The sequence below is a fragment of the Pipra filicauda genome, unplaced genomic scaffold (genome assembly GCF_003945595.2).
Source record: "Pipra filicauda isolate LSUMZ 115617 unplaced genomic scaffold, ASM394559v2 scaffold294_size920599_pilon, whole genome shotgun sequence".
NCBI lineage: Eukaryota > Metazoa > Chordata > Aves > Passeriformes > Pipridae > Pipra > Pipra filicauda.
In genome coordinates, this window is record NW_024104414.1 from 509,825 (window position 1) to 537,674 (window position 27,850).

The 27,850-nt window shown below is 42.4% G+C and overlaps 1 protein-coding gene across 3 annotated transcripts in view; it reads right to left on the minus strand.

Moving 5' to 3' along the window:
• The window catches only part of ARHGEF18 (Rho/Rac guanine nucleotide exchange factor 18), a 31,572-nt gene extending 4,930 nt beyond the window's left edge, over window positions 1-26,642 (minus strand). The window contains exons 1-21 of one of the 3 annotated variants that reach the window (XM_027715475.2): window positions 26,588-26,642; window positions 20,700-20,767; window positions 19,127-19,187; window positions 15,961-16,105; window positions 15,053-15,165; window positions 14,759-14,896; window positions 14,047-14,297; window positions 13,182-13,307; window positions 11,919-12,036; window positions 10,863-11,111; window positions 9,967-10,043; window positions 8,050-8,228; window positions 7,560-7,651; window positions 7,056-7,244; window positions 6,275-6,412; window positions 5,137-5,252; window positions 4,652-4,708; window positions 3,960-4,007; window positions 2,928-3,401; window positions 1,875-2,202; window positions 54-176 (exon numbers count right to left, since the gene is read on the minus strand). In XM_027715475.2, the coding sequence (XP_027571276.1) occupies window positions 54-176; window positions 1,875-2,202; window positions 2,928-3,401; window positions 3,960-4,007; window positions 4,652-4,708; window positions 5,137-5,252; window positions 6,275-6,412; window positions 7,056-7,244; window positions 7,560-7,651; window positions 8,050-8,228; window positions 9,967-10,043; window positions 10,863-11,111; window positions 11,919-12,036; window positions 13,182-13,307; window positions 14,047-14,297; window positions 14,759-14,896; window positions 15,053-15,165; window positions 15,961-16,028 (2,884 nt within the window). In that variant the 5' untranslated portion in view covers window positions 16,029-16,105; window positions 19,127-19,187; window positions 20,700-20,767; window positions 26,588-26,642. Of the gene's footprint in view, window positions 1-53; window positions 177-1,874; window positions 2,203-2,927; window positions 3,402-3,959; window positions 4,008-4,651; window positions 4,709-5,136; window positions 5,253-6,274; window positions 6,413-7,055; window positions 7,245-7,559; window positions 7,652-8,049; window positions 8,229-9,966; window positions 10,044-10,862; window positions 11,112-11,918; window positions 12,037-13,181; window positions 13,308-14,046; window positions 14,298-14,758; window positions 14,897-15,052; window positions 15,166-15,960; window positions 16,657-19,126; window positions 19,191-20,699; window positions 20,768-26,587 lie in introns of those variants that run through there. The other 2 variants (XM_027715474.2, XM_039383010.1) reach the window with 2 other exon arrangements.
• Window positions 26,643-27,850: the final 1,208 nt, after the last annotated feature.

Sequence of the window (27,850 nt, forward strand, 5' to 3'; positions counted from 1 at the left end):
TGCACAGAGAGCCCGAGGCATTCCCACAGCCAGGCAGGTTGGTTAAGACATACCTGGCTGGAATGCAGTGGTCTGGCTGCTCGGGAGGACTGGGCTTGCTGACCGTCTGCCTCTTAGGACACCCTCCTCTCGTGCAACAAGCCTGGGGGGAAGCAGCTGCTTCTGATCAACAGATGCTGAAGAAAATATTTTATAAATTAGTATTTGAGGTGAGCAGTACCTCACAAACCTCACTGTTTCATGCTGGGGCCCACTGTACTGACACCTTATACACCCAAGGAAACTGTAATAACACAAAGAGCTGGTCCTGCTGTTGCAAGTTAAATTTTCACTTCAGCTGTTTAAACCATGAATACTTTCTCTCTCCTCTTCCTTGAGACCTTCTAATTCAGTTACTAGCAGCCCCTGACAACCTCAGATTTAAACCTCAGTATTATCAAGCACAGCAGAGAGAAAAAAATCTTTGTAGCATTCAAATAGCAAATGGCCATTTGTACTACTTCTAACACACAGAGCTGCGATGAACTTTTGTCTCTGCTCTCCATCTGTCTCACAGCTGCTCAGCAGCATAGCACATTGATTCTGCTGTTACAGACTCTCAGTTTCTTAATTCAACAATAAAAGCAATTCATGAAATGGTTATTCTGGATCCAAAGAACTTCTCTCCCTCTCTCAGTACGCATTCCTTACACGTCACAAAACCCAAATTCAATACACAGCACTTTGCCTCTGGTACAGAAAGTTTTGTTCCATTTTATTCTGAGATCTACACATGGGCATAACCAGCGTGCAGCCCACTAATGCTCACAAGAGAATACAGACCAATGTATTTGTGGTTTATACCTTTCATATAAATTACAGAAAAACACCATTAAGTACATTTCCACTGCAGAGACCATTACGTAAAAGCTATTAAAAATAAGCTTGGGGAGATGTGGTATTGGAGCTTTATTTACCATGCAGGGTAAGAGGATATTAGGCTTCATTTACATGCAGAATCATAATGAAGTTTGCAACTGCACTAAACTTCAGGCATGTAGAAATAGATGTTTCTACAATGTGCCAAAGCAATTACCCCTCCCCTCCCTGACAGCTTTGGCCCCAAGTCTGCTGTAGCAGTGCAGGCCCAAGTGATGGTCAGACTTGCCAAGTCTGAATCCTACACAATACTAAAAAGATAATTTTATAACTTAAAATTACAGGCCATTCCCCTAAGCTGGCAATGAGGCTATTTTAAGTGGTAGAGACAAAGCGGTTTTTACTGCCTCTGTCATTGGCAAAGACCACTACTCCAGTACCCAGCAGTCAGCAGCAGAAATTACACCAGGACAGGGTGACTGTATTTTTACTTGCTTCTGTTTGTGACAAAATTAGCCCTTTCCAACTCTACAACACACGCAGCATCCCAATTCTGGCCTGGAGATCTGTATTTAATGACTGACTGGTGCTAAGAAAGGCACTGCATTCAATGTCACTACAACTCTGGACAGATAGTAAGGAAAGGCTAAGCCAGCCTCAAAACATCCCACTTGTGCACAACAGCTTTTCTTTGGTTTTGCTGTTTCCCTTTAACACTACAGTTAGACAAGGAGATTTTACATCCAAGGTGTACCACCTCTCACCATCATTCTGTCATGCTGGAATACACAATTCCATTTTCAACATTATCCCTTTGGGCTGTATTTCTAACTTAAATAGCACTGACATATAAGTCCTAACATAAGGATTTTAAGAGGTTAAGAGATTTTAACTGCAGCAAGCACACTAATAACTTGTAGCATATTAATTTCTGGGTTCCACATGCAGTGTTCTGTCTCCTTGTGATGCTGTTAGAGAATAGAAATGCATTTAACTGGATTTAAATACACACATACCTGAACTGTCTGTCCTCTGAGATGCTTTGTTCTTCCCACCTTTCTCCTTGCTTCCTTTTGTAAAGGTGGCCAGCTTGGTAGGGATCTGCTGCTGGACTGCAGCTGGTTTCTGGATCTGGTTGGTTGCACTCAAGAGATGTATTGGCACTTCATTCTTGAGGGCCAGAACGGGCCGGTTCTCCAGGGTGGTGCTGTCCCTGCGGACCAAGTCCGGCCGCTCCAGGTAATCCAGCCCAGCCACGCTCACTCTCACAGAGGATTTCAGCATAGGCAGAGAGGGTTCTATTCCTTCCCCGTTGAAGCTGATGGAATGACTCAGCATCTGGCTCTGTGTGAGGAAAAAGGCATTTTAAGTCAAATAGGGGCTTTCACCCTCTCCAGGACAACAAGGAGAGACCGCCCTCAGCCCTGAGAACATGAAGCACTTCCTAGTGAAAAGGAGAATAGATAAGATGAAGCCTGAAGCTTGCTGGGAAACAGAAGGAAGAGCAAGAGTGTAAGTCCTTGGGCACTGAAAACAACCTCAGCAGCTTCAAACTGCTTAATACTGCACGTAGGAAAGGAATGCAAGAGCAGACTGCACTGAGTGATGATAGGATGGAAAGCAGGACCTTCAGATGGTATCAAAGAACCAATTTAATCAGACTTCGAAGTTCCCATTATGAAACACTTGAAATGCTTTTAGAAATCAACTGTACAAAATGCTATAGATGTTGCACAGCTCCTGCAATCACTTGCCTGCAATAGGGCAGCTGCTGTATTTAAAAAATCCTCTGTCAGTCACAATCAAAAATAACTTATTCTCCATTTCTATCTTAAAAAAAAAAATATATTCTCATTACCAGAGATTTTCTGATAATTGTGGAATTTCACAGACTCTGGGGAACTGCCAAGCTCTGAACTCTCTGACAGCAGCCACCACCAGCTATTTCAGGTGGCGGTTCAAGGAGCCCAGTAAAATGCAAAAATGGGTTAGTGCTGTAACAAGTGCGACCTTTATTCAGAAGCAAGTGGGTTAACAGAAATAACCCTCCAAGAAAACAAATTCCTCACCTGGCCCATTTCTGGGGAGAACGTGCCTGACACTGTGTTCTGCTTCTTCAGCTTCCTCAGCTGATCCAGACGCTCTTTCTCTTTCTCGACTGCTCTCTGGGCTTCCCTCAGCCTCTCCAGGTTGTGCTGATAGGCTTCTTGCTGCCTGTCCAGTTCTTCCCTGTCCTGATTCACCTTCTCCAACTTCTGCCGAGCCTCCTCCTCGCGCTCCTGCAGTCGAGCTTCCCTGATTTCAAACTCCCTCTGCTGCCGACTCCTTTCCCGCTCCAGGCGCTGCTGCTCCAGCTTCAGCTGGTTCTGAAGCTTCTGGACATTCATCAGTTCTTCCCTCTGCTTTTCCAAGTTCCTCTGTTTCTCCTGCTCCAGCAGCAGATTCCCTCGGGTGGACTGCAGCCGGTATTGCTTCTCCCGGTCTGCCATGGTGGCGGTGGCTCTCTGCACCTCAATGTAACTGTCCTGCTGAGATATCACTGCCTGGAGGGGTTCAAAAAACATGCACAGCTCAGCAGAAGACAACAGCATCTACCAGGTTAGATCACTGAGTCTTTTGTCTTCCAGAGCAGATCTAAACTCCAGCTTGTACAGCCCATGGTGACTGACACAATATTGAAGACGGCCAAGCAAATAAATTATGCTTATGTGTGTCAAAGTGAATGTTTCTTGCACCTAGAATTGTTACCCCAAATCAAATCAGGCAAAATATTGCTGATTACAAGGCTGCAGCAAAAACAACTAATATATACACACATGGATATCAATAATTTAAAGAGGAAATGAGCACATGGAGCAGATGGAGCTCAAAGCAGCAAAATAATTAAGTGGGCAGGAAAAAGGAAACAGTTACTTCAGACAACAGCTCTAACACTTCCTTCAAAATACCAGACACAGTGTTGGTTTCCTTGAATCTCAGGTCTAAACTGCACTTCATTCTAGCTTTAGGGGATATTCTCAAGGTAGCTCCTCTCCACACCTGCATACATTTTATTATATTTAATGCCTAACAAATCTCTTGGATAGCAAACAGTGGTTTACCTGAAGGCTGAAGAGCAACTGTAACAGTGTTTGTATCCTTTGCACAAGCTGAAAAGGAGGAAAAAAAGCATTAGGCACTTAAGCAGAGCTGTTTGGATATATTAGACTTTAAAAAAATGTTTAAGCAGTGAAAATAACCCATGGTATCTGTACAAAAACACACACAATGGAAGCATGGCTACCAGAGACACAGTAGCAGCCAATACGCAGGCACAAGGAATTTCAGTGTATTATTCTTGTGCAGATGTGAATCAGTGCTCAGCAACTCTCCTTGGGATTCCACAGATCACTCTTCACCATCTTCTCTACACCCGAGCTGTGTAACAATCACTTCCTCCCATGCTTCAGCCCTGAATCACTACACAGATACAGCCCTCACAGGAGGCTCAGAGGCCAGTTTGGTCACAGGGCTGGGAACATGCAATCGCTCCAAAGATGCAGGAAAAGTAGTCATCCAGCTCCTTGAAATGTGTGCTTACATCCCCAGAACTCATCTTTGGTTTCTGTCAGGACTTTTATCTTTGCATTCATAATGTGTTAGAGATACAGGCTGTTAATCTGCTGGAATCCATAGACATTACAAATAATGACTTTCTGGCGGGTTTGTTTGTTTTTGTTTGGTTTGTTTTTCCATGTTCTTATTATAACATGGCTTTTTGCCATTAGATTTCTTAACAGCAGAAGCAACCTACCTGTGCCTCTATGGTAGGCTGAAAACCACTGCTCTCATCCAGCCTCATTCCATCACTCTGTAAAAAAGACATAGAGACACATGTTGGGCACTGGCAGTGCTGCCAGAATAAGCTGGAAGGGTTCATCCTATGAGGGAACAGGTACTGCTGGAGCACAGATTCCTCCCATGCACTGAAGGACGTACATCAAAAATACTGAAACCAGGTGCCAGGCTGGAACAGGAGCATGGTGATTAAAGCCAGTGTTAATGGTACAGCATCAAACAAGCAAATGGAAAAGCAATTTATCTCGTCTCTCAAGTGCTAAGCTACCAACTTACCCCACAAAGCATCCTTAATAGAGCTGAGTAATTTGACAGACAAAACTGTTCCAGTCCAGTCCTGCCAGCCATCAGGACTTTTAACTTTGCAAGATTTGTTCTGCACCATTACTATGATGAGGAACATAAGGAAATGCATTTAAATCACTCATAAAATCAACATACGATTTGAGATCCTTCTTCTGCATCAGAAGGGAGATCATGGACTTGCACATCTGAACTTGCTGCAGGGCCTCTCCAGTCCCACTGTCTCTGGTCACCAGCACTGTTCTTCCTACCACCTGAAAGAAGAGTGGAGTATGAGGAGCTCACACCAGCACAGGGCCTGGGAAAACTCAGTGAGTAACAGAGTAAGCAGAAAAACATAGTGAGTGTGAAGTCAGAACCAATACACAACTGCATGGCTTCTCCATGCTGATTCCAGCTGGGAGATCAGACAACAGTGGACTGCTCAAAAAAGTCTAAAAACTTGAGGAGAATGGGTTAAAATAAATTGGGACAGTAAGTTCAAATTACGTTATACTATTTTCAGTCAAGGAGCCACGATGTCTGCATGAAAATAATTGGCTGTGGCTCCCAGAATTGCAGACTCATAACATGGAATACTGGTTAGTAGGAATATTCCATTCAAAGCAGCACCACTGTGAGTGTGCAAGGAGGTAAAGGAAAATGGAAACTATGTTGTAAAAAGTACCTATGTTATGACACATACAAAACATTTCAGAGACAACAGAAGTATTTTAGAGATTAATAATCAGTGAAATAAAGACCATTTGGTTTTTCAATAAATGCATGAAGCAAAAATGGAGATAAAGAGTATCTAGTCTTTCCTCACATTTCATTAATTAACTGATAAATCATCTGTGCCTAAAGGACAATTTATATTATTTAAGGATTCAGCAAACCTCTAGTGACTGTGCAGATACAAAGTGGGAAAAAAGTGTTCATGACTCAGTAATAAAAGCAGACAGCTGAATTCAAATTTTCTAGGTTTTCAGGTCAAGCTCATTTTTTTCAACAAAATTAAATTTCTGTGTGGAATTATAAAATTATAAAATATGGGTTAAGGCAATAAAGTATGGGTTATGCTCTTAGCATAACACTGACAGCCCTACTCTGCTCTCTAGTGTTGGTATCAGGAGTAAGAAAATCCAACATGCTGCAAATTTGCTCTGATCCTCATTTTTGAGCCAGGTGAAGCTTCCTTACATAAGAGCCTCAATTCCTTGTTCTCATTCTCTGTGCAGTGAAGGTATTAAAGAGCTAAGGAGCTCAGGAAAATGCTGAATGGTTCTTTTCTTACTTTTACTTGAAACTGAGGGACTACTGTCATGTCCTCCAAAGGTCTCTGCTCTCCGGGCGAGTCCTGACCCAGAGCCATCCTCAGGCTGACAGGATCCACTGCCAAAGTGAGTGAAGATAAGGTCCTGGAGGTTTTCAGCTAGGAAAGAGGAGAACGTGTCACGTAAACAGCCATGTCTATGCTGCCATACAAGTTGTCACGCTAACAAGTTTTAAAAAAACATTTAAACCATCAAGTCCATTAAAAGATCAGGTAGTCAGAGATGTCTTGCAGTACAGATGAGTTTTTCTTTGAGATTCGCTCTGTATGACAGGCTCTTGGTATACAGATGAGCTCTTACCTAACTGCAAGTTAAGATTATTAAGCCTTGAATGTTTGGGTTTTCTTTTTTTTTTCTCTTCAAAAGAGAAATTATGCTTGTGCTTATTTTCTTTCTAAATATACTATCTTTAGATAGGCTATTTTTAATATATAACCCTCCTATAATATTACATTTCAGGATTGGTGTATTATTAGAGCACCTAGTTACCCTTTCTGAACAGACTCATCCCAAGACTCCATTGGTTGATCCTTAACAAATAAACCAATCCAAGCTGTGCAGGTCTTCTACCTAAATTCACAAGTGCACTTCACCTTTCTTGCAGATTAGTTGTGAGAACAAGGAAGTCTGAACTATGTTACATAAAAGTATTATGTTATTACAGGATGGTTTTCAGGACCTGCTGCTGGTTCCCATCCCTGCACCTGAGTGAATGCCTCCACAGCCTCACATTCCATCTACCTTCAGTCACTGCAGACTTCAAAATCGTCTCTCCTTGCAGGTTTTCTGAGATATCTCCCCGAAAAAGCAGCCGAGCTCGGGATCCTTGGGAATGGTCTTCAAAGCCATTCATTTCAGACATTTCTGCATAGATCTGTTGCTTCTCAGTCAGACTTTGCAGAATCAGGTCGTCTTTCATGTTCAAACGCTCTAAAGGAAGAAACAAATCCAGTCAGAGTACACTCCCTGTAAGAGTAGAGTGTTCAGTTTGGAAGATTATCACTCATTTTATGATCAGAGATATAATTAATTAAATGCAGAGATATAATTAACAGTTAAGGGGAAAACCTATGGAGCAAGTAAAGCTTATTAGACTCTTTAGCTACTATTTCTATATAATCTTACACCATTGTGAAAGACTTATCAAGGAGAAACTTGATCACATCATGTGATAAAGAATTAGACAGTCATAAATCACAGACGATGCTGAAAAGCAGCTCATGGAATATATAACTAAGTCATTACCTTGAAAATCTTTTAACTTTGCAGCTCTTGCTTCAGCCATCCTCCTCTCTGCTTCAGGTTCATGAAATGTTCCTCCTTCTTCATCAGGACAGCTGTACAAAGGGAAAGACAGATCTATGCTTGATTTGCGCATTAGATAATTTAAAACCATCTCAGGATTCAACCTGAGATTCAACCTTTTGCCTTGGATCTGGTTTATCCTGAGTGTCATTCTTCCTCCTTTATCCAAAGCCCTCTTGCATTTGACATCTGTGAACCAAATTTCTTGTCTCTTTTTTTTTTTTTTAAAGATAAAAGCAGAATAAAGTCTTTGACTGGTTTTTATTGCATCTTTATCAGTAGCTTCTTCTCAATGAACACAAACAGAATTGCACACTAAAGTCTTAAAGAGAAAGTTGAGGGAGAGTCAAATGGATTTTTAAGATGAATTTACATCTGAGTGCTGCAAAAAGAAGACAGATGAGCAAGAAATTAAGCCCTCCTGACTTACCTTTCCACAGCCCTGCGGATGTGTGCCATCCAGGAATTCCTCTCCTCTTTGGAGCTGGTGTGAATTTCATACATTTCTGGTCCTTTTAAGGAAGCACTAATTAAAAACATTGCCTTTTCCTCATTAGCCACCTCTCTCACAATCAGCTTTTGTAATGAGATAACTGGTGGTTTAGAGTCCTGCAAAGTAAAATATCATTTATTGCACTACATTATTTATGTTCTTTAGGATTTCTGCTTCCTAGCTCCCCCCTCTTCCCACTTATACAAACCCACTAGGAGCTGCAATATCACAATATAACTCCAACCTTTTCACATGACACTTTTGACATTGTTATTTTTTTACCATCAACCATTGATGAAAATGTGGAATGAAGAATGTGCATGTCAACACCTGATCGAACATTAAACTGTGTGTCAATTTAAACACCTGAGGATTCCCATTGGGTCCCAGAAGTCAAGAACAGGCTCAAAAAAATTTGCTCAAAAAGAGGCAGATGCAAAATTTGAAAAAGAAAGCAAAAACCTAAATGACACCTGAAGAGAAAGAAGAGACCAAGAGGAAGTGTTAGAGGTTCGAAGTAGGCAAGTTAGCCACAAAAGAAGTAAAACCCTAACACAGAGGTGTTACAGAGTGTCACGCCCTGAGAATAATGAAACAAGGTGACAGATAGCGTATTGTATAACGAGGATCAACAGGATTAGCTGTCAGTCTTTGCAGGGAAAACACATTTACAGAGGGATATTAAGTTACTAAAAACCTATCTAGGCTTCATACAGCATAGGTCCAACACATGTAGCCTAGAGAGTTCCTTCCTGAACCTTCACAGAATAATCTAGAACAGTAAGGAACTGAACTGTGAAGTAACATCAGGAACACTAGGTTTTTCCAACTTCCCTGAGCAGCTGCACTGCAATTCCAGCCATGAGCAGATGTCACTGGAAAAACAGAATCACTAAGCAGATCCATTTGCTCCTCTCACTTGCTTGATTTATTAATGGAGAAGTAATATTAAATTTCAATTGAACTGTATACATAAAAATATGCAAAAAATTGGTCAGTCTCTAACTGCAGAGCATGTTTCCAGAGGGGAAAAAAATCCACCACATAGCACCCTGTTCTGTGCATTAGGAGAAGGGTAATTTGAAAAGCAGTTGCTTTTTTTGAGGTCATTAAAATAGCTTTTGCCATTAGAATTCAGCTTTAATGGTAATGTCTTAAAAAAAATACATTCAAGAAAACAATTACATTGCTGGTTCTATTACAGCCATAACTGAACTAGATCAGAACAAAATGTACACAATTAACTGCTCTGATGATACCTGTGGAAATGCCCTGGGAAAGCAAGTAAATCCACTGAATGTTCTAGAGTGCTGCAGTAATATCTGCATTTCCTGTGTTTCAGGAAAGTTCTCTGGCCCCAGTAAATCTCAGGGCACTGTGACCACGGTCACCACATCCCTAATGGAAATGACAGATTCTTTCCCTGCACATTAAACAGAGGTAGGACTTATTTACAAGTGACTTTCAATGCACAGTTCTGGTGTGTGTAATGTCTATGACTTGTACAAAACCTCAGCCTAAAACATTTAGTGAAAGGGGAAGTCGCAACACAAGAAGAGGAGAAGCAGAGGTCTGAGTGTGGAAATCACTGGAGAAAACCACTGGACATGTGGATACAATGGGCTGATGTGAGGGAACACTGGTTTGCACTGGGAGACAGTGGGAGGGATTCAAGAAGGACCAGAACTGCCTCAGAAAAAGTGATTCTTAATAGCTGGCTGATTTATTAACCTAATTTTCTTTCTGAACCTCTAACAAGTATCTACCATCTCTAATTGTGTTTTTTTTCTGTAGTTACTGTCACTGCCATAAATACTTTAAGTGGATCTATTAAATAAGGAGAACAATACCTACCACTGATGCAAATGTGTATTTTTGGTCCTTTTCTTGTAAGAGCAACAGTACATCAGTTAGCAGAACTGCCAGAATATCTACAGTAACAGAGACAAGAAAAATCAAAAGAAGTCACATTTTAAAGCAGAAAGAGTGGTCCAGACTCAAAAAAATCACTTAACTTATATTTCCTGTGGGTCAGGGAACAGCACATCAACATTTGCAGTATTGGGTCTGCTACTGCCGTTCACCTGGGCTGTTCACACTGTTCAGAACCAGCACAGCACAAATAGAGCTGATTTAAAGCTTGAAAACACCTACACAGGCATCCTACCCATGGACTCCAGCACTCCAGAGGGAATGTGTCTCCCTCAACAGCAGATTCTTCTGGAACTGCAGCTGTTCACAGCACCACCTACTCTTGGCTGAATTTTCTGTGCCACTGAAGCTTCTCCTTGAACACTTGAGCAACAAAGTTGTTCAGATATTCCCTGGTGGCCCACTGTTTTGATTTTCTGGCAAAACAGGTATTATGCAGAACGAAGGTGTCATGGGGCTCACACGACACAGGTTTTGCAAAGTGTGAAGCAGATAATGCCTTTCCACAGGAGACTAAGTCAGAATGACTCAAAGCTTTGTCATCCACCTGAAGACCTTCCTCTTGAATTGGGAAGCAGATCAGCCAGATAATAAGCAAACAGCATAAGGAACTTATCATGCACCATTGGACAAGCCAAGAATAGAACAAGTGCTATTTCCTCCAATATCCTATTAAACAAGCAGGTTATTGTCATCTTATTTTATACCCAATCGATCAGTAATAAACAGTTACTAAAAAAAAAACCCAAACAAAACCAAAAAACCACCCAACATAAATCTTGTTTCTCAGTTGCATTTTCCCCCTCCTGGTCCTTTACCTTTGAGTCTCCCTGATGCAGCTTTCCAGTACAGCATCCCATCCAGGAGAAGCCTCCTCTGTCCCATGTCATCCTTCCGGAAAAAAAGTCCATTCTTGCATTTCCCAGATGACTTCACCTCCATTTTGTGCATAATCTCCTTAAGTCGCTGCCCCTTCTCACACTCATTTACCATGGCATCTACATGAGTGATGGTGTCCTTAATTAAACTAAGGGCCTGGGTCAGCTCTTCATAATCTCTAGTTCCAGCTAAGGGAAAAGAGCAGCAGTCAGCCACATTTCCAACTTTGGAATGCAAGATAAGAGCCATCCAAACATTTTTTTAACATGAAGGTTCCATACTGAACATCTAACCGTATTTCCTAAGAGCTTAAGTTTAAGAATAAATTAAAATAAAATAATCTCTAATAAACCAACATGCTTGACTACTATGGGTTTGTGGCTGCAGACTTTGAACGCTGTCCTCCTCCGATGAGAAGGGGCTGAGAGAATTGGGACAGTTTGACCTGGAGAAGAAAAGGCTTTGGGGTGACCTAATTGCAGCCTTTGAGCACCTGAAGGGAGCCCACAAGAGAGCTGGAGACTATTTACAAGGGCCTGGAGTGACAGGACAAGGGGGAATGGTCTTAAGCTGAAAGAGGGCAGAGTTAGATTAGGTATTAGGAAGAAATTCTTCCCTGTGAGGGTGGGGAGGCCCTGGGACAGGTTGTTCAGAGAAGCTGTGACTGCCCCATCCCTGGAAGTGTCCAAGGCCATGTTGGAGAGGGCTTGGAGCAACCTGGGATAGTGGGAGGTGTCCCTGCCCATGGCAGTGGGGTGGAACATGATGATCTTTAAGGTCCCTTCCAAGCCAAACCATTCTGGGATTCTATAATTCTCTTGACCCTCTGATGAGGTGAGACTGCTCTGGATCCACATCTAAAACAGCATCTTCAGCCAACAAAGAAGTGAGAAAGCAGTTACCAGCCTGTCCCTGCTTGTGTGAGGAAAGAACATGCAAAACATGGCAGAAAAGGTATCAACAGACAACTGTGAGGCTTCTAGAAAACACTCTACCTTCTGTGTTCTGAATGATCCGTTCCACCAGCACCGGGTACTTGGTGATGCGCTGGGTCACCAGGAGGATGCACTCCTGGACACCGAGTCTCCTCACGATGGGACAGTTCCCAATTTTCTAGAAAACAAGACACATCACACCCATTGTACATGTTGCTCTTCTAACTTCCTCTCCATTCACATGTTTTCTGTTTCAAATCATTTCTGTACATTAGGCATAGCACCACAAAATTAGCCGTACTCTTTTACTAAGGCAAAATTCCTGACAACATTCAAAAAATGGCTTTTATTGCTGGAAAATATTTTAGGTATTTTTTTCAACTACTGTTAACTAAATGTGGAGTCAAGCAGGGAAAGTTCCAAATCTGAACTGTGTGACTGCCTATTGCTAACTGATTGTCTCTTTTTAAAGGATCAGTCCTTATATACATAGAATAAGTATTTTTTTAAATCCAGACACAACCACCTAACAGCCAAATTAGGCCAATAACAAAGAAATTAAGTCTCTATTTTACCACTGTATGTTCCCCAGCAGGCTGACCTAGAGAAACACATTCCTGTTTAGGCAGGGAGGACTGTAAAGCATAAGTTAGTGTGACTGCAGACACAGCACACATCTGGCAGGAGAACACAGTACCAAGATCTATCTTTAAAAGGACTGAGGTTACATATTTTAAAACTCTGGTCACTTATTTAGTTCATTGAAAGTAAAGAGCTCTCACTTTAAAGACATCTAGTTAAGATGAGCTAAAAGTGTAGAGCTATGCTGGAAAGTTCACACAGTATCACTTACTGGTGACAGGAAAATGAGAATATTTACGCCTCTGCAGAGCCATAAGATTCAAGTTACAGCTTCCACTTTGACCATGTCTCTTCAGTCCTTCCTCCTACTTGCACAATTACAGTGTGCAGCAGATATACAAACAACCCAGGAGCCAATCTTCTGGGTTTATAAGGATGATGTCGTGAGCAAAACCTGACTAAGGGTCTCTGCTTTTTCTATACTAGCTTGTCAACAGCATTTCTCATTGATTTAATTTATTATCAAGCCAATTTACCACGATGGCCACGCAGCAGGGCAGCCAGAGACAGAGCCATGAAAACAATCTAAAAATACAAGAAGCCAACAACCCCTCAGACAATGAGAATATGCCTCCCACCCTGCTCATTCATATTTAAGAGATCTTCAAGTACAAAACAAAGCCTAAAGCAGTGAAGTATATTTTGCATAGTCAGAACGGGAAACCTCTGGTTGTTGTTTACCTTTATTAAGTTTTGGAATTTCTTATTGCTTTGGAGCAGGTCTTTATAGTGACTAACAGCTTCATTGTGTCCACAACAGAACACACCGTATTTTTCTTTCATTCTCTCCCCATTTTCACCTGAAAACTAATCGGAAATATAAAAATCAAAGACATGAGTCACTCAGACTAAACTTATCTCCACTACAAACTCCAGGTTGTAGTGGTTTTTTAACATGCTTTATGGTGACTGATTTCTGAGACATTTCTCCAATATTTCAATTTCTTCTGTACCAGAAATAAGATTTATGCAGTTCGACATGTGAGAGCTTGGAATACCAGAAGGTAACCAAAAATGAAATGATTGTAATTATGAGAATTTTTTAAAGGATTTCTGGGCCTCTGCACTTAAGAAGTCTGAGGACTGTAAAAGCTGAAAGGCAAAAAAGGGATCATGATATAATGATAGAAATTTTTGCATCCACTCCATGTAAGAATGGCGCTAAAGCTCTCATGAGTTCAATGGATCTTGACTGCATTTTCTAAAGGTTAGAACCAAGAAGTTTGGCATTAACTGCAGGAGAGCCATGTTTGGGATGGACACCAGGAATACGTTACTTTCCTTCTGGAACAGATGAAAAAGAGAAACAAAAAATCTGCAGTCACATATCCCACAACACGTATAAGCACATGCCCAAAGAACATTCAATGAACATTTAATGTTATTTGTGATGATATATTCCTGGGAGTTATGCTCCCACATTGCACTAGGAAGATAATCTTAAACCCAGGATGAAATCAATCTTTACATAACATCACTTTACCCTTACAGTTAGCTTTTTAGGAGTTTCATAGTGTCAACATCACTGGTAGAATTTAATTCACACCTGTTTTACCAAGAGGTCTCCAATGTTCTGGATTATATAATTCCGGTCACTGCCTTCTTCCAAGGATTCCTTCCGTCGCTCCTTTAACTGGAGCAGGAATTGCCCGTGCATCTCCAGCAGCTCATCCACACAGGGGAAGAGCTTGTTGATCACTACATTTGGGAACTGCAGCTCCTCTCTCATGGCTTTGGAGTACACCTTCAGCATGATTTTCAGTGTTCTAACATGGTGCATTTCAGTCTGCATTAGTTCTGGGCAAGGGGAAATACAAAAATAAAATCAAAAAGTCATTTATATGCCGTGCATGACTGCTGAGATATAAGAGCTCTGAAACCCACCATCATCTTCTTCACCACAGTCTTTGCAACACTCACGTGAAGCTCTTAAATTTGCCTTGTTAATGTCCCAACCCAGCAGTGACTGTCTGTCCCCACTTATTTAACGACATCTCCCAGTGGCTGTTGAGCTGCTCCCTAATTGTACAGCAGGGCTTTGCTGCCTACAGAGGCACACTGAAACCTGTGGGTTGCTTAAAAGCATTCACAGAAGAAATTCTGCACACTAAGACAGGTAACAGACCTGAAAATCTTCACGTGGTTTTAGTTTTCAGGCACAAGTCAAAATTGGAGTCCATAAGAACGATTTCTGCTTTGTTTCAAAACAGTGGCACTATGAACTAGAAAAAGTTTTAAGAATAACAAATAACTCTTACCATAAATGACATCTTGCCTTTTTTTAACATTTTTGTGTCTATTTGCATAAGCTTGTTCCACTGCAACACTCCAAGACTCTGCCTCAAACTCATGAGCATCTGTTTCTATTTCACTCCGGAGGGACACAGAATATGCATCTAGACCAAAAGCACATTTAATTTCAATTATTATTGTTTCTCATCATATCCTTCATTACCATCATTAACAACAACAAGAATAAAAACATCTCAGTGCTGCTTTAGGACTGTGTAAGAAGTTGCATAACAATCCTGAAAAGCACAGAAATTCCATACCTTCCAGAAAAATGGAGTCTGCTGTTGAAGGTGCAAGCGAGACAATGTCATCTGAAGTCTGCTTAAATTTTATAAAGCCTGAATCCCCTTCATCCATGTCTCCTGCAATCAGTCTAAATGGCCAAAGAAATTAGACCAAAAGACCAATACAGAACATTTACATTTTTTAAGTTACTTGACACAAAAAGACCCCAAAACAAAAACAATCCAACTACTTTAACAAGCATCTTTCCTAAATTATAGTGCAATTATCTTACAGTGAACAAATAAAAGGCATCATTGCACTCTTTAGACAGTTAAATCAATTTAGAAACTCCACCACTGAAATATTACAGTTTAATTAGAGCAGCATCAGCAGAGTTTGTAACTTCTGATTCGACAGTTTAAAAGGACATCACCTGGAGACAAGCCACAGTTCAGAGTACAAGGGGCACTATCGCTGTGAAAGGAGCATTACTGGGACACAGCAAAAGTAAACAGCTACTAAAAACAGTTGATAGCTTTGAGTTAGTCTACTATTTTCATCAAGGTATTCTGCAGTTTAAAACACTGCTGTCTCCTATACCAGTCCCCAGTAGAACAACCTAGAATAGCTGAACTCAGAGGAGATTCCTGAATTTCACAACAATTCCTGACAAATACATCCACGAAATAGATCATTTAGACAGATACTCAAATACTGCCTTATTTATAGGATATCTTTTGTCACACAGGACAGAGGAACTAAAGACAAGGTGATTTAAAAAAAAAAAAAGCATATTGTTCAGGGAAATAGCTTTCAGCATTAAAAGTTCAATAAAACCCCTCTGAGCTTGAAAACCAATGTTCTGTAACTGATTTTCTTTTCACACTGGGGAAGGGGGGCAGCAGCTGAAGCCAGAGAGTTAGAAAAGAAGCAGTTTACTCACCCAAATTTACTAACAGCTCCAGCAGCGTTCAGTGAAGCCTGAGAGTTCCCTCTCTGGGCAATAGTCATGCCGAGGTTCCGGGACAGTGCTGGGGTGCCATCCGCTCCCAGGAGGAGACTTCGGGGCTGCTCTTTCAGGGAAGTGGCTAAAGAGGCAAAAATGGAATTGGTGCTCAGAAAGTGAGGCGGGCACTGCAGCTCGCCTGCCCTCAGCCCTCGCTCCGAGTGCGGCCGCAGCACTGACAGGATCTTGGATGTCAAGAGCTCATTGTCCAAAAAAACATTCTCATTCCATTTTCTTGAAAAGGAACCACAAAAAGACAGTTCGGGATGAGCTGGAATCGCATTGCTCCTGCCGCTGCTTTTTGAATTTGTATTCCCCATGCTCACCACTGGCTGCCCTCAGACTTGGCACAGTAAAGTGGCCCCAGAGATGCTCTGTTTTTATACTACCTGTGATCCTTCTAGAAATGTAAAGCTGCCACTTAACTTACTGTATTGGCTAAATCAGCAGGTCTGAAGTGCAGGAAATTGGTCCCTACTGTGCCCATTTAGTGTGGAAATTGCAAAGTATCTTCTCCTTTAGTAAAACACCAGAACCTACACACAATTATTCACACCCCACCGTATAAGGGCATAGAACATTTCATGGCAAACAAGAAAAATCAGAGATCACAGAAAAACCACAAGTTCTTTGCAATGCTTATTGCTCGCAGCAATTTATATCTGCATGCACACACACTGCACATAATAGATACCAGAGCTAAATTTAATTTTAATAATGCAACTTTTTAATGCTTTTAAAATCTAGGCAGTCTGTGAACTGGAAAGATATTTGAAACTTTAATCACTATTACACAATACGTGGAAGCCTGTAATAGACTTATAAAAAATGGATACAATTATTTAGTACTAATGTATGTAATGAATGATAAGGACCAGGAGACAAAATACATCCTTTTAAAAAAGGAACTTCAGTGAAGTCAAAGACAAAGACTCAGGCAGATGATCTTTAGAACTGGTCCCTGACAAGGTCTGCAGCTGGCCTTTTTTCAAAGTGCTTTTAAGGACATGGGAGTGGGAGAGATCTCTTGGATCCTTGAACCCAGGGCTCTGCCACTGCAGGCACAGACCAAGCTCCTGTCACAGTTCAGTGTCAGGGAGGCGCTCCAGGACCAGGAGGCTGCTGCTGCAGGACTTCAAGGGGGTCTCCAGTTCCCAGACAAGGTTTATGCGTCACCAGTTTACATCTTTTCTAGTAAACACTGGCGTCCACCCATCCCCGAAAGTTCCCCCTTCTTAGTCTGCACTCCTCAGTGTACCTTCACTGATAATTATCTCTTCCTCCACATCTGCCTTGCTCAGTGAAGCACAGTTAAACCAAGGTATTTGTGGTTCTTCTCATGAAACAGGTTTTCCCACATTTTTTCATATCCCGTGCTCTACATCTGCTTGTCTCTCATTTCATCTTCATCAACACACGAATTGTTTTAGGGCTGCAGGGGAGGTTTCATCAATGACATTTAACAGAAATTATATCACCACATCTTTTCCAGCTGGAAATACCCTTCCCAAAAGCTTGGCTTTGAAAGCTCCTGGCTAAACACACAGCACATTCTCAGTCTACAATAAACTGGGTAAACTGAGTCCTTTCCATCAGCTCCAAGTGATGAGCTCCAAGCGATGAGCTCCAAGCCCCAAGAGGAGACCAATTAGATATTAGCATGATTTGTCAAGGCAGATTTCTTAAACAAAGGCTTAATAACCAACACCCTCCCATTTCCATTTGGGGAAGTACTGAAATCATGGCCATCGAGTTCTCTTTCTGTGCTCCACAAGCCAGGAACATCAAGTTCGGTTTCACAATGACAGGCCAAACCTAAAAATCTCCAGAGGCAAAACGTGGGGAGAGGGATAGGAGACACACAGTTTATATCTTTCTTAAAATTAATTTCTCTTTTACATTGATCCAACATCTTTGGGGTTTTTTTGCTGGGCACTGCAGCGTGCAGGGTTATGCTGTGGGTAAGAACATACAATGCCCAGGCTATTAGCTGTTCCTTTAATTTCCAGCCTCTGCTTTTGACTACGGAAAATGAGCACTGGCTGCCTGGCAGAGTCTGCACCGAGAAAAAGCCATTTTCTGAGTTCAATTAGCACTGTCTGCTCACTGCTGAGAGCCCTCATCGATCACTGTTACCCTCACACAGACCAGGCTGTGGTATCACAGAGCTGTTCACAACCAGCCCCACAGCCAACTTCTCCCATTTCATTAGTCCTTTTTCCTATTTTAGCCTCTGCACTTTCTCCTAAATGCACAAACCCATTCTTGGTAATGCAAACAGCCACTTATCTCCTTATAAACAATTGTTCCCCGTGTTACTTCTTGGTAAGAATTGTGTCATGAAAAAGCACCTTCTAATGTAAATGTACCTGAAAAAACCTGAAATACCCAGAGCATTGCCCAGAAACCCATGTCAGCTGTGTTCTGACAGCTGTCAATCAAATAACTCTGCTCTAGTTCCACTCAAACACCTTAGAGGAAAAAAGTCTGTTCTCTTAATGCAGACCTTGTAATGTCTACAAATTAAAATGCCATTTAATACACCTGCGACCATGATGGTCTTTTCCAGGAGCAAAAAGATATTTCAGAGCCTATGTTGCAAGAGAGCTGTTCTTTCTTCTTGGGTTTTTTTTTCCTCTCAGATCCTTTTTTCCTACTTTGTTTCAACAAAGACTTATGTTCAGACCATTAGTGCTAGCTTGTCTTAGAGATTTCTAGCAACCACTAGCTGCAGGCAAGTTTTAAATAGACAATTATGAAAATCTGATGTAAAACAAAGTTCACAGTTCTAGTCTTTTCAGAGGCCAGAGAATAGACAATCAATGAAAAACGAGCTTATTGATCCCTTTTCACCATGATATTTTGAGGTTACACAGCAAGAAGGTATAAAGAAAAATAAAAAGATAAAGAGATAAAAACACACAGGAGATTGCCAGGAGCCTCTAAGCCATTCCCAATAGAAAAAAAAATGAAGCCATCTTATTAAAAGAGACCTTCTCTATACTTCAATAACACACTGTGTATAGCCTTTAAAACATATTAAAGAAAAAAATACAATCGAACAGATAAGCCTTGAGCACAGAAATCACTCTTTAGTACAAACCTGGGGAAATGCACTGGGGCGAACTTTGTGGAGATCCAGAAGGTCTGTGCTGCAAATCTTTCTGCTATAGGAAAAAAGACAATATTCTTACACATACAGACCAAACTTTCAGTTCAAAATGAATCAGATTTTTCCTATCCTATAGCACTGACTGTAAGTGAAGCTGTACACTGAAAATACAAAAGATTTAACACAGCAACAGCTTTGAGTTTTTTCATGTGTCAGAAGAGTGGCATATAGACATTAACACTTTGAGTAAAAATCCCATGAAGAGTAAATCAGGCTGAAATACAACTAAAAACGAAGCTACAGCTGAATTAAAGCTATGATAATTAATGTATTGAATGAAAGCAGACCTTTTATGTTGACAGTCTTCATCTACTCTTTGTTGTTGTTTAATTTACAGCAATACTGACTAAACTAACCCAGCCAGTTTCCATAAAAATTTCAAACTGCATCTTTGGTAATTCTTGCAACCTTCTTGCATATTAAAAAACATTGAGATACAATTAAATAAGTAACACAGTCTGTAACAAATGGCTTTTGGAGAGCTCCTCTTTGGGGTTCTCATTTCTGACTTCCTTCCTCACCCCCATTTTGTGCCACTCCTCCCTCGCTGCTCTCTTCAAGGGTGGTTTGTCAGGGCTCATTCAGACGTGAAACTTTGGGTGATGGTGATGAGTCAAAATGAAAGCACCAGAGCAAGTGAATCTTTTGGTTTAAAAGGAAAATGCACAATGCCCTGCGATGTTTAAAATTATATATCAAAAACCCCACAAGAACATTTTTGCCCCCAAACGAGTTACATTTTATATCACCAATTGCTGAAAGCACTTCCTCTTACCTCTAATTGCTCAGGTCTGAGCTGCTCTGCTCTCTCTTTTCCCCCTCACAATACTCCCTAATCTGCTATCAGTCTCTGAAATCATCAACACTTGCAGGTTAAAACAAACTAAAACTCCCTCAAGTATTATTAGTTATAAGGGGAAGGAAATGCTTTTCAAAACCAATATCAGAATAAAAGAACCTGGCTGGCAGACACACATCTATCTGAAACCAACCTGTGACCTTACATGCAATCACAGGCACCACGGTGACACAGATTAAAAATGAACAGCTTTGCAAGGCAAAAGTTCATCACAGTTCACAAATGAAATCACTTATTCTGCATTGCCCAGCTTAGAAACAACATGCAACTGTTATGCCCAAATTGCCCTCCACTCCTCAGCTCTGAGACGGCACAACCTATTAAAACACAGTGGCACAAAACTCAAAGGTACCATATAATTTAATTATGTTCCCCAAAAAAGTGATGGGTTTGAGCATTCTTATAAGGGTTAGTCACAGTTCTGAGGCACAAGGTAAGTAATTTGCAGTACAGCAATAAAATGTTTCACTTTATTTTCCCTACGTACATTATCATTAATTACTATAATGACAAATTAATAACTACTTGATGTCTTGAAGATGTAGGGCAAGATTCTGTATTGATGTAAACTAAACCACTCACATAAATTAAACTTACTATGTCAAGCCTTGTCATTATAAAAGAAGAACAAATGTTAAAGCCCACCTTGGGTCTGATGCTGCTGCATTCAGCCAGCAAACTCCTGCAGTTCTTATGGACATTCACTGCACAATCTGAAACACACACACCAAAAAAAGTCTTAATTATGCTCGTCATTCCCACTGAGGGAAAGGAAAAGTGACATGTAATGGATCTCAATTTTGAAAGAGATGCAGAGTAAGCTCAGGTGTTTTGGCAAGCATCCTTGTTGTGTTTGTTGTGGTCTTGATTTTACACCAAACACTCGAGTTTTTTCAGTAAGACTCAGGATCACTGATAGTGCAAGTTGCACATGGAGCTGTACAGAGCCACTCTGGAATGCAGGAGCAGTCTTCTGCTGGACCTGCACTCAGAGCACAGTCTTCCTGATCTTTGCAAAGGCTATTTTCCCCTGTCTCTCCAGTCAAAATTGACACCATTCAAGAGGGCAGCAATTTCTTTGGCTCCATAGGAATAGCTGCCTTTCTGCATGGAGTATTGCTGGGAGCTGAGCTCCAGTAAATTAAAGATCAAAACGCACCCCAGAATCATGAGAGCACTGCCAGCACCACAGCATTACCCCTCTTCCAGCTTCACAAAGGAACCACTCCCAGATTCAGGAACCAAAGCAGCCCTCTCACTCAAAAGCCATAAACCCATTAATAGTACAGTAAAATCCGATCCCTTTTTTTCCTTGTGATAACTACTGCTTGACAAAACAGAATGGCAATTGGTCATGTCAAATATTTTCCACAGTCTTTCAGCCCATCTAATAATCAAAATCCCTCATAAAAATCAAAGCAGGACACAGCAACTCAGTAAAGGACATTAGGATTTGTGTCTTCCCATATATTTCAGGCATGCCTGTTAAAAGTGAAATTGAACAAAATTGGGAAGATGAACACCATATCTGCCAGAGAAAAGCCTGTTTATGTTTAAAGCACAGAGGAAAAACTATTAAAGGTCTCTTCAGAACCATCCCCCCTGCCTGGTGCCAGGACTGGTGATCTGCTTTAAGGCTTCTGGCTGGCCTAGAGAAATGCTCACTTGTGTTTTCCATAATTTCACAAAGAGTCTGAAAACAGGCCCAAAACACTTACATGGAAATAAATTAATAAAGACATAAAAACAGGACTGAGAGAAAGACTGAGTGCACAGACCTGCAAGATGCTTACACATTATGCAACTTCCTTGAGTGTGGGAAACAAAGTGCACAGTTCTGCTCACCAAAAAATTCCACAAAAACAATCACCTCCCACAACTTTTCTCTTATTTGAGATATTCCTACCACTACCACACCCCACACCACAAGCCAAAAGGCACTTCATCTAATTTCAAATGTGTCTCTGCAAACGCATGAGAAAAATGTATCAAAATTATTCACTTGCTAAAACCATGTAGAGAATAACATATATTCGTTATTTCAGCATTGATAAGGCCTCCCCCTCTCACCAGGAAATGAAGAGCTTGTTAAAAGACATGCCTCAACAACAAACAAGCAGTTAACAATGGAAACCACTTTTCTCCAGAGACAAAGGAACAAACTGGACAACAAAAATCACCACACAAAAGGAAATAGAGAAAATTCTCCATGACATCAGAGTCCTGCTCACAGACAGGTTCCTTTCAGGGCAGAACATGAGGACTGCTGGAGGCAGTGTTCCTACAGCCACTGCCTTCCCATACAGTCCTGGAATCCACTGCATTTATCTAGAATTCTGTAATATAGTCATCTTTATGCATTTTATCAAACTTCAACTAGATATTCCTATTCCCTGACATTTACCTATATTCAGTGATTACATTCAGTAATTCTTTTCCTATCAAAGATTAGTGGGACCAATTCCAGTTCAAAAGCTTGAGAACCTTGTTAAGGTAACTGTAAAAGGGATCTCACTTAAAAATGGGTTTCAATTTTAAAACCACTACTTGCTCAGTTAAAAATAACAACTTACAGCGCTCTTAGTAGGTATTTTTCACTTAATCAGCTGACATATCTAATAGTGCTGTGCATGACTTTCCTGTGCTGCAGAAAGATTCTTTACACAACAGGAGAGAACATACTGGAAAACAGGAAAATGCTACAGAAAAGCCTCAGAAAACTGCAGCTGAGTCCAAGGACTTGATTATCCACGAGGTTATTTGAAATGCATTTACTCCACGACTTCCAAGGGGCATTATTTTTGCCCACAATTTTGAAACCTGACAGAAGAATCAGACTGTTTTACAAGCACACTACATTTTATAAGACATGCTCCACCTTCCCCTATTCAACACACTGTTGCAGTCACTGCTGAAGGAAGGACACCTCAATTCAAGATTAGAACACACTTTTGAATACTAGTGAATGTGGTTTCCTTTTTCTGCATGTTAAGATCTCTATATTCTTTATCCCTATTACTCTGCATTCTTATTCAGCCTCTCCGAACAGGGTATCAGAGAACTGCACGGGTCAAGAAACAGTGAAAGGAAGAATGAGGGACAGGGGACAGTGAAGGAGTGACAGGAACCCGCACACATGGAGGCTGATGTTTAAGAATGTGAAGGCTTGTTACAGGTGTATAGAAATATCAGACCTCTAACAGGTGTATAGAAATAACAAAACTCTACCCTCTCCTGCCATCCAAAGAAAAGCAGCATCAGTAAACTCAAAACTGACAAAGAAAAATATTTTTGCATGTACCATCAGTAACTGGTAGCATTTGGTCTTATTCAGATCAAGAATTTGCGAAGGTACAAAAATTAAATGGATAGTTCTTTTGGCAAGCTCTTCCCAAACTGGAGAGGCACAAAAGGTATTCCTGAGAAAGGCAGAGATAAAAACTCAGAGCACTGCAGATGAGCTCTTCCCTGTCTTTTCCCTCCATTACTCCCTGGAATTGCAGGAAGATTTATTTGGCAACAAAAAGCAGATTCTCTGAAGGATGACAGAAGAGCCACAGCTCTGGCCAGTGCTGAGAACACCAGGTAAAGTGCCAACACACAGAGAGGATCCAAGGATTTGGGTCACCTCGATTGGATGGGAACAGCACCACTCCTACAGCTAAAGGTACAAGAGCCACCGACACCTCACAGAGGGTGGGAGCCGAGCAAACCCACTGTGGTTATGTCTGGGCTTTAATCAACAGCTTTGGAATTAAGGCTGAGAATTTTGGGAGCATCACATTAGCCCAGATCTGCTTACTGCAGGGATTGTCACTCCCTCGGAAGCATTTTGCAGGGGCCAGTGCCAGCGATGACCTAATGACAGAGAAACTGAAACAGGGGCCTCAACCAGCAACAAAATATTTAAGAGTAAAAGGCTCATAAACACCATAAAAGATCCTGTTCACGATTGAGAGTAATGAATTTAATAGCTGGAATAACCAAAAACCTTCCCTTATTAATGAGATGTTTTCCCAAAAGCTCACAGTAACTAATTTACAGCTTAGGAGTATTTTATTGGACAACACATGATAACACCCAAAAGCATCACCCCGCTCACAGTATGTAAGAGGGCACCAAAACACGGTGGAAAGGAGCAGGCAAATGCATTTTCTTCCCCAGCTGGAATACCTTCCAGGGGATCAGACACTGACAATGTCCTATAAATATCTCCCAGAACTGGATTCCAGGACAAATCTATGACTCACCAGACATTATGAGCGCTATGACCCCGACCTTTGGTCTGGAGCGGTACTGCCCAATAAAATAACTCTTAAAAGGCCATTTGCAAACAACTAACACACAAAACCACTGTGATTAATCTAAAATTGAACTGCTGATTTTTTTTTTCTCAAGGAATTTTTTTTGTGTGTTTTGTAAATTACAGATTAAAAAAACCCCACTTTAAAGCAGTGTAAGTTCAGGCAGGGACACCTTGTAACATTTCAATGATAAAAGCAGTTCAAGCACTATTTTAATGCTATTCACCACGTATTAAATCCAAGCATCAAAAGAGAGCCAAGGACAAAGAGCTGCCTTGTGAAATTAATAATTTTCCTGTTTTCAAGTGTCCAATGCTTCAGGGATCAAAGAGAACCTCTTCCCTCTTTCTTCACCCTTACACCACATAAGGAACTCCTCCCTCTTGAACTGACAAAGGAAACAACCCGCACATCAATGATTAATCCAGAATACAAAATCTGACTCTATACCCAGAGATACACAAGACAGCAGCTGAGAAACATTTTGAACCGCTACTGCATTCCAGAATAGGCAGAGGCACTTTGTGATAGATCTCCTCAGGAAAGAGGAGGAGTCTCAGTGGACCATAGGAAGTTTCTGTGCTGGGTAAATTCAGGTCAGGTACCTTTAGGAACTTGGAGCAGATTTAACTTTGTCCTAGTGGCTCTGGTGGCCAGTGTTTACTTGTCTTCTCATCTGCTTAATTACGCAGAGGCAGAAACCAAAAGCTGGAAGGGTACAGGGAGATGAGATACTTCACATTCTGAAATAGAGACACTCCACGCCAGAGAGCAACAGCACTAAATTATCAAGTTTCAGCCTCCCTCTTAGAGCATTCCTCTTTGTCTCCAAAACAACCTATAATTACTTTCTCACTGTATCTGGTTTTATTGTCAAAATATCAGCAAAAGAAATCGGGGAGAAGGGTTGTGTTATTCCTAACACTGCAAGTTCTGGTGGCCAAGGGGTTTTCTTTACAAAAACACATAAACAACTGATGTTTCTGTTTTTCAAATGACACCAAGTAAAATTTCCATATTATCCTAAAGAAAGACAAGTCCCAATTCGATTCTCTCATGCTGAAGCCTTCCCCCATTGTAAGAAACGCTACAGAACTGAAGCAGCAACTATGACAATCATAAAAGGTATTTAAAATATTTCATAGGTAAACAGGAGGTGGAACTACAACACACAATGTCCGATGGCTCCTGTTTGAGAACCATGTTTCTTTTTTTTTTTTTTACCATGTCAAAGAGAAACTACCAAACTACCACTTGTAATTTCATAAATTTAAACAAAAAGTGCCAATTAAAAAAGGCACCCACAGAACTCTCTAAAGAGGGGAGTGAGAAGGAACTGAGAAGCAGCCATTTCTCCTCTTGGTTTTACATAGATGACACACAAAATCTTCAAACAATATTCAGAAATTATGCTTATTTATTAGAACAGCAACACCAGATATAGCACAAGAAACAGTCAGAAAGTTATTTGTTCAAATCACTCCCTGTTTCCCACTACCTCCTCCAAAATCCCTCACCGCCCTGACCTCCTGCCAGGGGTTCCTTTCCAACACACCTGAGCTAAGCTGATACCATCTCCCACTTCTCTCCCTAAGGTGCCAGGGCTGGGGAATATTTAAAATGGGTCAGTCATCGCAACTCCGGATAAAGAGAAGATTTCACTGGTTTTTTTCCAAACACATTTAAGGTCTTTCACGCACATCCCGGACTTCTGAAGGTACACTAGTACCTGCAATGTGTGTAAGCACCCAGAGGACGAGGTGCAGGATTTAATGATCACAAGGATGCTCAGACTAAAACTGTGGCAGAAAGGGACACAACTTCACACCAGGCTACAGCCACTCGCCTCCCTAACAACACACAGCAACATTTCACTCCTTCTTTAGCCCCTAAAAGAGCTTTCTAATGTAAACACTGGATCTTCCAAGCTGCGTCCCGCCCCGCAGCTGAAGCCATGAGCTGCAAAGTTCGGGACGGCTGTAAAACCTAAGGGATTGTCACAAAGGGACGATCAACCCGCCGCCGCGGCCAAACTACGGATCCCCCTCGCACCGCCCCCCCCGGCCCCCGGGGGGCCGCGCTGCCCGCACAGCGACCGGGAGCGGCGGTCCCCGCAGCCCCGGGGAGGGGTCCCGGTGGCCGGCGACTTGCTGAGGCTGGGGGGCCGTGGGGCCGCGGGGAGTCGGGGGCTGGGGCCGGCGGGCGCACTGACACAGCCCAGTCTCTTACCGGACTCCCCGGGGAGCCGCCGGTTCCCTCTCGGTCCCGGGAGCCGCCGCCACAGCAACAGGAAACGCCCCCGTGTCCCGGAAGGAAAAGCGGGATGTGAGGGTGCGCCTGCGCGGGCGGCACGGCCGGGGTGGGTCTCGGCTCCTCGGGGAGGGCGGACGGACAGTCACAGCCTGTGTCCTGCCCTGGAGGAGAGCACACAGACCCTTTCCAGACCGTGTTTTCCCTCAGGGAGGGCACATGGCCACCGCCGACCAGTGCCTGTCCCTCAAGGAGGACACAGCCACCACAGCCCGCGCCTGCCCCCCTGGGTGGGCAGAGCAACCCGTAGCTCTCGCTTTCTTTCAGGGAGGGCACATAGTCCTCTTAGCCCATGCTTTCCTTCACGGAGGGCACATGGCTACTGCCGACCAGCAGGGAGTGCACGGCCACACATACCCTGCATGTTCCCCTAAGGAAGGGCACGACCACCCACAGCCCGTGTTTTCTTCTCGTGGAGGGCTCACAGGCACCTTTAGCCCACACCTTCCCTGAGGGAGGGCACACGGTCCCCCCGACCCCCACGCTTTCTCCTCAAGGAAAACACAAGCACCCCAATCCCACATCTCTTCCTCAGGGAGGGCTTACGGCCCCCTTAGCCTGTGGCTTCCCTCATGGAGGGCACATGGACAACCCTGAGCCCATGCTCTGTCCTCTGAGAGGGCTCACAGCCACCCATAACCTGCTCCTTCCCCTCAGGGAGGGCACATGGACACCCATAGCCTGCTCCTTCCCCTCATGGGAGGGTACGACCAGCCCACACTTTTCCCCTCAGGGAGGGCACACGACCACCCATACCCTGCACTTTCCTTCAGGGAGGGCACGCAGTGTGTGTCCCTCAGCCCACATCTGCCCCTCAGGGAGGGCACAACCACCTGTAGCCCGTGCCTTTCCTGAGGGAGGGTACACAGGCCCCCCCCAGCCACACGTCCCCCTGAGCAAGGTCACAAGCATCCTTAGCCCACGTATTCCTCTCTGGGACAGCACATGGCCACCCTTAGCCCATGCTTTCCCTTCAGGGAGGGCAAACAGCTCCTCTTGGCCCATGCATTCCCCTCAGGGAGGGCATGACCACCCCCAGCCCACGCTTTTTCCTCAGGGAGGGCACACGGTTCCCCCCAACATCCATAAAAACTAAAGAGGCCCATAACAGCTGGGATGTGGCATCCCCAGTGACAGCTTTAACACGGTACTTCATGTGTACACAGCACACAGCCTGGCACT